General features: G+C 46.7%; 1 protein-coding gene across 1 annotated transcript in view; it reads right to left on the reverse strand.

The window, feature by feature from the left end:
* LOC143766682 (excitatory amino acid transporter 5-like) overlaps positions 1 to 12,934 on the reverse strand; it is a 2,075,093-nt gene extending 2,062,159 nt beyond the window's left edge. Inside the window, exon 1 of the mRNA XM_077254538.1 lies at positions 12,630 to 12,934. Coding sequence (XP_077110653.1) covers positions 12,630 to 12,901 — 272 coding nt within the window. The 5' untranslated portion in view covers positions 12,902 to 12,934. The remainder of the gene's footprint in view (positions 1 to 12,629) is intronic.
* Positions 12,935 to 13,601: the final 667 nt, after the last annotated feature.

A 13,601-nucleotide genomic window follows, 5' to 3' on the forward strand; every position in this document is an offset into this window, starting at 1 on the left:
GGTAACTTATATGGTCAACAAAAACCCTATCAAAATCCACACTGGAAATTCAAGAACCCCCGAACCGTCTAACGGTCCGGGGGGAGAACACCAGCCCCCTAGAGCTTCCAGCAAAGGTCAGGATATATATTTGGAACAAGCTTGACAAAAAATACAAAACCAAAACAAATAGCAAAAAGCAAAAAGCAGACTTAGCTGATATTACTGGAACCAGGATCAGTAGACAAGAGCACAGCAGACTAGCTCTGATAACTACGTTGCCAGGCATTGAACTGAAGGTCCAGGGAGCTTATATAGCAACACCCTTAACTAACGACCCAGGTGCGGATAAAAGGAATGACAGAAAAACCAGAGTCAAAAAACTAGTAACCACTAGAGGGAGCAAAAAGCAAATTCACAACAGTACCCCCCCCTTAGTGAGGGGTCACCGAACCCTCACCACGACCACCAGGGCGATCAGGATGAGCGGCATGAAAGGCACGAACTAAATCGGCCGCATGAACATCAGAGGCGACCACCCAGGAATTATCCTCTTGACCATAGCCCTTCCACTTGACCAGGTACTGAAGCCTCCGCCTGGAGAGGCGAGAATCCAAGATCTTCTCCACCACGTACTCCAACTCGCCCTCAACCAACACCGGAGCAGGAGGCTCAGCAGAAGGAACTACAGGCACAATGTACCGCCGCAACAAGGACCTATGAAATACATTGTGAATAGCAAATGACACAGGAAGATCCAGACGAAAAGATACAGGATTAAGGATTTCCAATATCTTGTAAGGCCCAATAAAACGAGGTTTAAATTTGGGAGAGGAGACCTTCATAGGAACAAAGCGGGAAGAAAGCCATACCAAATCCCCAACGCGTAGTCGGGGACCCACACCGCGGCGGCGGTTGGCAAAGCGCTGAGCCCTCTCCTGTGACAACTTCAAGTTGTCCACCACATGATTCCAGATCCGCTGCAACCTATCCACCACAGAATCCACCCCAGGACAGTCAGAAGGCTCCACATGACCCGAAGAAAAGCGAGGATGGAAACCAGAGTTGCAGAAAAAAGGCGAAACCAAGGTGGCGGAACTAGCCCGATTATTAAGGGCAAACTCAGCCAACGGCAAGAATGTCACCCAATCGTCCTGATCAGCAGAGACAAAACACCTCAAATAAGCCTCCAAAGTCTGATTGGTTCGCTCCGTCTGTCCATTAGTCTGAGGATGGAAAGCAGACGAAAACGACAAATCAATGCCCATCCTACTACAAAAGGATCGCCAGAACCTGGAAACGAACTGGGATCCTCTGTCTGACACAATATTCTCAGGGATGCCGTGCAAACGAACCACGTTCTGGAAAAACACAGGAACCAGATCGGAAGAGGAAGGCAGCTTAGGCAAAGGAACCAAATGGACCATCTTTGAGAAGCGATCACATATCACCTCGCGGTGTTCAGGAGTCATGCACATGGTAACCTGTGTCCAATACTGCGGTTTATTTGCTGCCAATGGCGTAGCATCAATACCCCTAAGAGGAATAGGATTTTCAAATGGTTCAAGAGTAAAACCACAGTGCTTAGCAAATGACAGATCCATAAGACTCAGGGCAGCACCTGAATCTACAAACGCCATGACAGGATAAGACGACAGTGAGCAAATCAAAGTTACAGACAGAATAAATTTAGGTTGCAAATTACCAACGGTGACAGGACTAACAACCTTAGCTATACGTTTAGAGCATGCTGAGATAACATGTGTAGAATCACCACAGTAGTAGCACAAGCCATTCCGGCGTCTATGAATTTTCCGCTCATTTCTAGTCAGGATTCTATCACATTGCATTAAATCAGGTGTCTATTCAGACAACACCATGAGGGAATTTGCGGTTTTGCGCTCCCGCAACCGCCGGTCAATTTGAATAGCCAGTGCCATAGTATCATTCAGACCTGTGGGAATGGGAAAACCCACCATAACATTCTTAATGGCTTCAGAAAGGCCATTTCTAAAATTAGCGGCCAGTGCACACTCGTTCCAATGTGTCAGCACGGACCATTTCCGAAATTTTTGGCAGTACACTTCAGCCTCGTCCTGCCCCTGAGACATAGCCAGCAAGGCCTTTTCTGCCTGAATCTCAAGATTGGGTTCCTCATAAAGTAAACCGAGCGCCAGAAAAAACGCATTAATATCAGCCAATGCCGGATCTCCTGGCGCCAGCGAAAAAGCCCAATCCTGAGGGTCGCCCCGTAAGAACGAAATAACAATTTTTACTTGCTGAGCAGAGTCTCCAGATGAACAGGGTCTCAGGGACAAAAACAATTTACAATTATTCACGAAATTCCTAAACTTAAACCTGTCTCCGGAAAACAGTTCAGGAATCGGTATTTTAGGTTCTGACCTAGGATTTCTGATAACATAGTCTTGTATGCCCTGCACACGAGTAGCCAGCTGGTCCACACTTGTAATCAAGGTCTGGACATTCATGTCTGCAGCAAGCATAGCCACTCTGAGGTAAAGGGGAAGAAGAAAAAAAAAAAAAAAAAACTCAGAATCTTCTTTCTTATAATCCCTCTTCTGCAATGCATTAAACCTTTAATACTGGCCTGGCAAACTGTTATGACCCCAATGGCGAGGGTCTCAGAGGAACGTGGAAGTCTGCAGAATACAAAAATCCAGCTCATAGGGCAGTGGTAACTGGGTTGACCATATATCTACTCCTAACGCCAACACTAGAAGTAGCCGGGGATCATTCCTACGTTGATTCTAGATGACACGCTCCAGCCGGAGAATCTAGCTACCCCTAGTAGAGGAAAACAAAAGACCTTTCTTGCCTCCAGAGAAGGGAACCCCAAAGCTGGATAGAAGCCCCCCACAAATAATAACGGTGAGGTAAGAGGAAATGACAAACACAGAAATGAACCAGGTTTAGCACAGAGAGGCCCGCTAGCTGATAGCAGAATAAAGAAAGGTAACTTATATGGTCAACAAAAACCCTATCAAAATCCACACTGGAAATTCAAGAACCCCCGAACCGTCTAACGGTCCGGGGGGAGAACACCAGCCCCCTAGAGCTTCCAGCAAAGGTCAGGATATATATTTGGAACAAGCTGGACAAAAAATACAAAACCAAAACAAATAGCAAAAAGCAAAAAGCAGACTTAGCTGATATTACTGGAACCAGGATCAGTAGACAAGAGCACAGCAGACTAGCTCTGATAACTACGTTGCCAGGCATTGAACTGAAGGTCCAGGGAGCTTATATAGCAACACCCTTAACTAACGACCCAGGTGCGGATAAAAGGAATGACAGAAAAACCAGAGTCAAAAAACTAGTAACCACTAGAGGGAGCAAAAAGCAAATTCACAACAGGAAACCCCCCAATTCTAACTCCAACCCTAACCCCAACACACCCCTAACCCTAATCCCAACCCGATCCTTAATCCTAATCACAACCCTAACACCCAAAACACCCCTAACCCTAATCCCAAAGCTAACCATAACCCTAATCAAAACCCTAAACCCAACACCCCCCTAATCCTAATCTCAACCCTAACCTCAAAACCTAACCCTAATCCCAATACACCCCTATCCTTAATCCCAACCCTAGCCTTAACCCTAATCCCAAACCTAACCCTAATCCCAAATGTAACCCTAATGCCAACCCTAATCCAAATCCTAATCCCAACTCTAACCCTAACTTTAGCCCCAACCCTAGCCCTAACCCTAACTTTAGCCCAAACCCTAACTTTAGCCCTAAACCTAGCCCCAACACTAAACCCTAACTTTAGCCCCAACCCCAGCCCTAACCCTAGCTCTAACCCTAACCCAAGCCCTAACCCTAACCCTAAGGCTATGTGCACATGTTGCGGATTTTGCTGCGGATCCGCAGCGTTTCCACAGCTGTGGGTCCGCAGCAGTTTCCCATGAGTTTACAGTACATTGCAAACCTATGGGAAACATAAAACGCTGTGCCCATGCTGCGGAAAAAAACACACGGAAACGCAGCGGTTTATATTCCGCAGCATGTCAATTCTTTCTGCAGCGATTTTACACATGCTCCATAATAAAAAAACGCAGGTGTAAAACCACAGTGGAATCCGCACAAAAACCGCGGTACATCCGCGATAAATCCGCAGGAAAAACGCAGTGTTTTGGTCCTGCGGATTTATGAAATCCGCTGCGGAAAAATCCGCAGAGAACCATTCTATGTGTGCACATATCCTAACCCTACCCCCTAACCCTACCCCTACCCCTAACCCTACCCCTAACCCTAGCCCTAACCCTAACCCTAACCCTACCCCTAACCCTACCCCTAACCCTACCCCTACCCCTAACCCTACCCCTAACCCTAACCCTATTTGGAAAATAGAAATTCATACATTTTTTTTATTTTATTATTTTTTTCTTACTAAGGGGGTGATAAAGGGGGGGGTTATTTACTATTTTTTTTATTTTGATCACTGTGATAGGATCTCACAGTGACCAAAATAAAAAAAGAGGAAGAATTTTCTTTTGCCGGCCGGCAGATCATGGCGGGCGCACTGCGCATGCGCCCACCATTTTCTTACCGGAGCAAGAAGCCGGCGGCCAGCAGAAGAAGCAGGAGGACCCAGGGACACCGGTAAGTATAACAGGGTCCCCGAAGCCCCCTATTTCTCTGTCCTCTGATGTGCAATCACATCAGAGGACAGAGAATGACATCGCTTTTTTTTTTTTTTTTGCGGTCGCCGGTAAACAGTTAATTACCGGCGATCGCAAAACAGGGGTCAGTAAAAACCAACCCCGATCATGTTCTTTGGGGTCTCTACTACCCCCGGCAGCCGAGACCCCAAAGAACATCCGGGTGCCAGGCGGCGGGCGCACTGCGCATGCGCCCGCCATTATTTCCCCGGAAAAAGATGGCGGCGCCCATCGGGAGCCACGAGGAGCACCGGGGGAGGTAGGTGAGTATTGGGGGGCTATCGGGGGCTATCGGGGACCACATTTCTCTGTCCTCCGATGTGCGATCACATCGGAGGACAGAGAAATTAAATGGCAAATCGCGTTTTGTTTTTTTTTTTGTTGCGACCGCCGGTAAACGGTTAATTACCGGTGATCGCAACTCGGGGGTCGGTAAAAAACCCCCGAATCATGTTCTCTGGGGTCTCGGCTACCCCCGGCAACCGAGACCCCAGAGAAAATCCGACTCTGGGGGGCGCTATTCACTTTTTCCACAGCGCCGTCAATTAACGGCGCTGTGGTTTAAGTACCCTTAGCAGCCGCCGTTAAAAGGCGTATCGGCGGTCGTTAAGGGGTTATAATTGGCAGAACCTGTTTGTAACACCATGCATCAATCCTGCAATAACAAAATATCTGTGTAGCCAGTGGTTGAATTATACATATTTATTGTGAATTTCATATTCTGTATATTGGATCTATTATGTATGTGCCTTTGTGGATGTTTTAGATGTTTTTAAATTTGTGAGTGTTTTTCTGGTTTGGAAATAAACTAAAACTCTTTGTATTGTGTATACAGTGGTGATCCTGAATTTATGCATGGGCTTTTTCTTCTTTGTTCAAAAAGCGTCTTTTAGTGTGTGACAGCAACCAAACATAAAAACCCTCTATAACGCCTCTTTTACATGTCCTGATATTTCCGGTACTGGAGATGTCAGTGTCCGTTTGTTTAATACTGGCGGCACATGTGTGGCATGCGTGTGCTGCATCAGTACCACAAGGACTGGTGCTAGGGAAGAAGCGTTACAGTAAGTGCTGTTCCCCGGCGCTGGGTGCTGAACACAGCTCTCATCATTCTCCCCTGCTCTGCTGGTGATTGGCTCAAGCAGGGGAGACAATCATTTGCCGGCAAAGCAGGGGAGAATGATGAGAGTCATGTTCAGCACCCGGTGCCTGGGAACAGTGTTTACTGTAACACTTCTTCCTCTGCGCTGATGCGTGTCACATAGATAACATCCATGTGTGTTATGCGTATGCACGTGTGCTGGATGTTTTGTGGCCCGTGCTGACATTAAAAAATGGACATGTCAGCATGTTTTACCCATGGACATAAGGTCCGTGGAAACACACTGAAATGTTGTCAGACACACTATTCACTTGAATAGGCAAATAGCGCTCCGTTCCTCCCGAGTCTCTCCACATGGCTGCCCATTGGTATTAAATTCTGTCACACACCCATGGTGTCAATATGATCACTGCACCTCTAAATTCATTCATTGAGAGGTATAGTTCATAAAATGGGGTCACTTATGGGGGGTTCTGCTGTTTTGGCACCTCATGGGCTCTCCGAGTGGGTCATGGCACCTGCAAACCATAACAGTGAAATCTGGTGCTCCTTCCCTTCTGGGCTCTGCCATGTTCCCAAACAGTGGTTTACCCCCCCATATGGGGTATCAGCATACTCAGGAAAAATGGTACAATTATCTTGGGGGGCAATTTCTTCTGTTACCCTTGGTAATATAAAAAATTGGGGGCAAAAAGATAATTTTTGTGGAAAAATTATGATTTTTATGGCTCTATTATATAAACTTCTGTGAAGCACTTGGGGGTTCAAAGTGTTTGATAGGTGTCGAGTTCCCGCCGCTGCACAGGGGGAATCTTGAATCATCTCCTCTGCAGTCTCCCATTCTCCTCCAGCCGCAGTGGAGCCTGCTCAGCAGAGACATCGGTCCCAGCGGCTGGCTCAAGCTGATACTGTGCGCTTGGTTACTGCTGTCCTTACAGGCTCAGCCATTGTAACCAGTACTGATCAGCGGCGAGCAGGCGTCCCTGGGACTAAGTCCTGCTTTTCTTCTTCTGAGCATGCCCAAGGGATGACCTCTTATTGGAGGTCAGGGGTCACATGCTCAGGCCCTGTAGCAGCTCCTATTGGACCACTAGGAAGGTCCTGGAGAGCTTCTGCTATAAAAGGTTTGTATGGCCACACGGCCATGCGCTAGTATAAACTTATTAATGTGTGTGTGTGGATGTATGCCTGTCGATGGATGAAAGCTCTGAATCATTCACATCCATAGTGTTGTTGACTGTTCGCGAATGGTGGAAGCTACCTAGCACCTACAGTGCTATCCCGCACAGCTAGCACACGATACAGCGTCTGATAGCAGTGACCGCCAGTACGGTGCCATGCGCTAATAGAGCGCTTTCCTGGCCCAAATCTGGGTGGTTAGTGGCATCTGCCAGAGCTGCACTGCACGCACTCTTGTGCAGACAATTATTAGTTCTGTTAATCTCTGAGACCCCAGTTGCGGTGTCGAGCGCACGAAGTCTAGAGGAACTCTTTCCCTGAGTCTTGGGACAGAGTTCTGTGATTCTTTCCTTGTGTTCTTTGTGCGGTACCGCGGCCCTGTGACGCAACAGGGTTCGCTTCCTTCATACCGGGTGAAGCTAACCTGTGTGTGTATCCACATTATACCACCATATAGTCCGTCATTACTCAGCAGCAGGTTCCATCTCTGTACGGTGGACACCGGGCTGCGAACGCACCTTATAGCATCCTTATAATTATTTGGTGCGTTCCGCTAGCCCTAACAGTGCTCACCACACATTTAGGGGGTCTGGTTTCCAAAATGGTGTCACTTGTGGGGAGTTTCCATTGTTTACACACATAAGAGGCTCTCCAAATGTGACATGGCGTCCGATCTTAATTCCAGCCAATTTTGCGTTGAAAAAGTCAAACGGCGCTCCTTCCCTTCCGAGCTCTGCTTTTCCACCAAACAGTGGTTTACTCCCACATATGGGGTATTAGCTTACTCAGTACAAATTGGTTACAAAATTGTGTTGATGTACAGTAAACATGTGGGAGATGTTACTTATTAAGTATTTTGTGTGATATATCTCTGTTATTTAAGGGCATGAAAATTCAGAGTTGGGAAATTGCAAAATTTTCAAAAGTTTCACCAAATTTCCATTTTTTCCACAAATAAGTGCAAGTAATGTCAGAGAAGTATAATATGTCACGAGAAAACATTATCAGAATCACTGGGTTTCATGGAAGCTTTCCAGAGTTATTGCCTCATAAAAGGACAGTGGTCAGAATTGTAAAAATTGGCCTGATCATTAACCTGCAAACCACCCTTGGGGTTAAAGGGGTTAATAAGTTGATTACACATTGCAGCAGGTCATGCAGTTTGTTGACCTGCAAACTATGGAGGGCAAACTATGCAAATTGAAAATGATTAAATAATTAAACAATGAGAGATGAGCACTGCCACCTTTCCCCTATCCTGTGGAAAAAATGCCTGAAGAGGAGCTGTGAACTTTAAAAAACAGGGTTTGCCTCTGTATGACAGATTTTTACAAAACAGCCAGAAACACCCTACAGGATAGCTGCCAGGACATTATGGCTCCATCAAGAGGGACACAGATTTGACATTCTATAGGATGGAGACTTAAGTACCACAGTCCTAGGTGGAAAGTACAGATTTGCTCTATTGACCATCACAGAATCCATGGATACATTTGGGAAAGCCAGTGTTGGGACCCACCGGTCACCTGGCTTTATGGAGAATTTCCGAGAAGCCAGATTGGGACCATCCTATCATCTGGCCATGTGCCTCAATGAGCTGTCAGCTTCCTAAGCTTATTGGTACCTCCGCTATTTGGGTGACCACCAAAAGCGGGGTGCCACAGTTGGAGGTAGTCAGCCTTGCAAGCCTCAAAGTCACAAATATTCTAATCCCAGCAAGTTAGCAGAAGGATGAGACTCTGTAACTTTGCACCATCTTAGGTATTTTGCTGGGCCTGTTCTATGTGTTATTATCTGTTGGGTGGTTTAACAATGTATTGCTACTCTGTTTTACCCTCACCCTGTGTTGTCTGAGTAGTATTCTGCCCACGGGAAAGGAGTGCAGGCTTACAGTGGATGGACCCTTCTCCATACTGTCTTTCTAAAGACAGCTGGGCCAGCGGACGATATCACCCACTGACGCTTGTGTCTCCACAAGTATAAATACTCCCTGGAGCCAGTAGCGTAGCTACCGGGGGGGCAGAGGGGGCCATCGCCCCGGGCCCCGCGCTCTGAAGGGGCCCACCCGGAGCTACGCTACTGTAACTGCATTGGCGCTCGCAGCGCGCCGATGCAGTTACATTCTGCGGCAGAGCAGGGAGAATCGATCCCCTGCTCTGCCGCTATGGGGCCCCTGAGCAGGCGGCGGGGGCCCGGTGCCAGCAGTGGGCCCCCCGCCTGTCATTGCACGGTGAGCTGTATCGGCATCTATCCAATACAGCTCACTGCAGTGATGAGGGAAGGAGCGCTGCGCTCCTCCCATCATCCCCCACACTGTCTGACAGCGGGCACGATGACGTCACCGCCCAGCGCCCACTGTCAGATGAGCGGGAGCAGGGAGCGCCGCTGGAACAAGGAGGAAGAGAGGTGAGTATTTCTTTACTGTGTTTTATATGGGGGCTGCTTGATCTGCCTAAGGGGCTGCCTTATTCTACAGGATCTGCTTATAAGGGGGGAGTGCTGCCTTATATACAGGATCTGCTTATAGGGGGGAGTGCTGCCTTATATACAGGATATGCCTATAGGGGGGGGAGTGCTGCCTTATATACAGAATCTGCCTATAGGGGGGGAGTGCTGCCTTATATACAGGATCTGCCTATAAGGGGGAGTGCTGCCTTATACTGCAGGGTCTGCCTATAGGGGGGAGTGCTGCCATATATACAGGATCTGTCTATAAGGGGGGAGTGCTGCCTTATACACAGGATCTGCCTATAGGGGGGGAGTGCTGCCTTATATACAGGATCTGCCTATAAGGGGGAGTGCTGCCTTATACACAGGATCTGCCTATAGGGGGGGAGTGCTGCCTTATACACAGGATCTGCCTATAAGGGGGGAGTGCTGCCTTATATACAGGATCTGTCTATAAGGGGGGAGTGCTGCCTTATACACAGGATCTGCCTATGGGGGGGAGTGCTGCCTTATATACAGGATCTGCCTATAGGGGGGGAGTGCTGCCTTATACACAGGATCTGCCTATAGGGGGGGAGTGCTGCCTTATATACAGGATTTGCCTATGGGGGGGAGTGCAGCCTTATTCTACAGTATCTGTCTATAGGGGGGGAGTGCTGCCTTATATACAGGATATGCCTAAGGGGAGGGAGTGCTGCCTTATACACACGATCTGCCTATAGGGGGGAGTGCTGCCTTATTCTACAGGATCTGCCTATGGGGGGGAGGGCTGCCTTATTCTACAGGATCTGCCTATGGGGGGAGTGCTGCCTTATTCTACAGGATCTGCCTATGGGGGGAGTGCTGCCTTATTCTACAGGATCTGCCTATGGGGGGGGGAGGGCTGCCTTATTCTACAGGATCTGCCTATGGGGGGAGTGCTGCCTTATTCTACAGGATCTGCCTATGGGGGGAGTGCTGCCTTATTCTACAGGATCTGCCTTTGGGGGGTGCTGCCTTATTCTACCGGATCTGCCTATGGGGGGTGCTGCCTTATACTACAGGGTCTGCCTATAGGGGTGCTGCCTTGTGCTATATTGAGGACTATCTGGCACATTATACTATATGGAGGTTATCTATTGGGCCATCATACAGTGTGGGTATTACAGTGTTGGAGCCATCAGTTTGAAGGCTACTAACGGGTCAGTATACTGTGTGGGTGGTACTATACAGTTAGGGGGCATTATACTGTGTATAGGTGAGCTGTACAGGGGGGAGACTCAGGACATTATTAAATGTAAAGTGGGCACTTATTGTAATAGGGGAACTCAGGTTACTGTGACTATCAAAGGGGCACACAGAGGGCATTATTATTTTCTAGGGGGCAAAATGTGAGCTCTGTTTTCTACGGCACTTGCACCCGGCATTACTATATTATAGAGGGGTGCTTTAGATTTTAGAGGGTACAGAGAACCACAGAGTAGGTGCAATAATAGGGTCACATAGGGCAGCAGCGGTTCAGTATTGGGGTATCAGGGGCAGTAATAGGGACAGATACAGCAGCAGCGGCTCAGTATTGGGGTATCAGGTGCAGGAATAGGGTCACATATGGCAGCAGCGGCTCCGTATTGGGGTATCAGGGGCAGTAATAGGGACAGATACAGCAGCAGAGGCTCAGTATTGGGGTATCAGGAGCAGTAATAAGGACACATATGGCAGCAGCGGCTCAGTATTGGGGTATCAGGTGCAGTAATAGGGACACATACGGCAGCAGCGGCTCAGTGTTGGGGTATCAGCAGGATGAGGAGTTTGTGCAGGTTGGGAATAGATGGTGATGGCTGGAATGTGAGAAGAGAAATGTGTCTTTGTTGTATTCTCTGCAGCTGAGTCCTTGCCGGAAGAAGTTGTCATGTCGGTCTGGGCCAGATGGAAAAGACGGGAAAAGTGACGATTCCATCATAAAGAATATCAGCGGTAAGTCACCATCTGTAACTGTGCTGTAATCTCTTATATGTTCTGAAGGGCTGGTATTTACCACTGACCATATGGCGGTAATATCGATGTTGGTCGTTATATAGAGATTTATCTTCAGTAACAGCGCGGTCATCTGCTGAGGTCTCCTCCACTATTAGGGTGAGTCATCGAGTTGTAATCAAGGTTACCTGGTTAGGGGCCCACTCAGAAGCTTCGCCCCCCCTGGACCAAAACCCTAGCTACGCCTCTGCCTGGAGCAATGTGGTTGCTAATTGAACTATATAGTGTGTGTGTTTGTGTGTGTGTTTAGTGGTTTTGGCCAAATGGAAACGGAAGGGGAAAGGGAAAATTAACAGCTATACAGTATTCTGAGAAGTCACCTGTTAGTCACAGGAGTAAATTGTCCAGTATACACATAAAAAATCTGCAGAGCATGAGTTTAAAACTGGTATCTTAAACTATATGGAAAAAGCATCATGCTAATATTATTATCACATAGGACTACAGGTAACATCTACTTCAATATCTGTACTCAGAATTATCACTTATCTGTGGTGTTACATAGGACTGTAAGGCAGGGTTGGACTGGCTCACTGGAGAACCGGAGGATTCTCCGGTGGGCCCAGGCACTGACACCTGCTGGCATACATGGCTGGCAGATGCCTAGGGCCCCTGCTACTCCAGGGACCTCCAGCCAGTGGCACTAAAAGCAGCACACAATGCAGCTTCTATGGGGCGTGTGAGTCAGGGGTTCCACCCGGTGCCAGCAGAGCAGCAGCGGGAGACAGGAAGCATAAGCCTGTCCCTGCTGCTAAAGAGAAATTAATATTCACTCTTCACTATGCCCCCATGGGCATGGAGAGGGGTGAATATTCATTTCACTGTAATATCTGGCAGTGTTAGCTGCAGGCTGCAGCTAACATATCGCATGTAAAGCCGGTGCAGCTGCACCAATGCCAAGAGGTGCATCATTCGTATGCAGAGAATTGTTAGTGTGTTACCTGTGGTTTTACATAAGACTTCATTTGTCAGCTATATAATGTGGTCAGAAAAATAGCACTATTTTTGATACGTCATAGGACTGCAAGTAAACATTCTTTACACAAGGGGACCAATGGATGAAAACATTACTGATCAACTAGATAGATGCTGATTTGCGGTCATTTAATAAACTATTCAGGTAGGCCAACCTCACATCCATGTGCACTGACCAGTCAATAATACAGGCTTGACCATTTTGCTTATCATTCATAAAAGGTAGTATCATTATTATTTCACTCACCTTATTAAATCTAGCAAAGCATCTGCGGAACTTAGAACAGGCCGTCCACCAACATGATTTTCTTTTTGTGCTGCAGCACCAGGATGAATGGAAACCACCAATATGATGCCTACTGCAACAGCCAGAAATGTTGTCCATAAATAATATGTGATAGTTATGAGGCCCATTCTTCCGCAAACTTTTGAATCCATTGTTGCTAGTCCAGACATTAAACTGAAAGATGAAGATTTTTTTTTAATAATCACAATGATAATTTTCATTGTCACAACCATTATTTTAAAAGACTTATTTTTCGCAAATTTACAGTCAACCACATGTCAGCATGTTCTTATATTACACTTGTCCACCAATAAAAATATCATCTATTTTTATAGAGGTCATATGTATTAGTCATGAGAATTCAAATTTAGAAGCTGCATGCAAATCAAGCTGGATGTGCACTGGGGGAGTGTCAATGTATGTGAAAAAAATAGTCTTTTTGACCCCTTCAACCACCCCCAGCCAGTTTTCACTTTCCTGAGCAATTTTTTTCAATTCTGACCAGTGTCGCTTTATGAGGTTATAACTCTGGAATGCGTCAACATTTCCCAGTGATTCTGAGATATTGATTATATATGATTTGCGTTTATTCATGAAAATATCAAATATTTTACAAAACAATTTCAATTTTCAAACTTTGATTTTTTATGCCGTTATACCGGATACAGGTGCATCTCACAAAATTAGAATATCATCAAAAAGTTAATTTATTTCAGTTCTTCAATTTAAAAAAAAAAGTGAAACTCATATACCGTATATACTCGAGTATAAGCCGACCCGAGTATAAGCCGACCCCCCTAATTTTGCCACAAAAAACTGGGAAAACTTATTGACTCGAGTATAAGCCTAGGGGGGGAAATGCAGCAGCTACCGGTAAATGTCAAAAGTAATAATAGATACCAATAAATGTAAAATTAATTGAGACATCAGTAG

Source organism: Ranitomeya variabilis, chromosome 1, assembly GCF_051348905.1.
Source record: "Ranitomeya variabilis isolate aRanVar5 chromosome 1, aRanVar5.hap1, whole genome shotgun sequence".
In the NCBI taxonomy this organism is placed as follows: Eukaryota; Metazoa; Chordata; class Amphibia; order Anura; family Dendrobatidae; genus Ranitomeya; species Ranitomeya variabilis.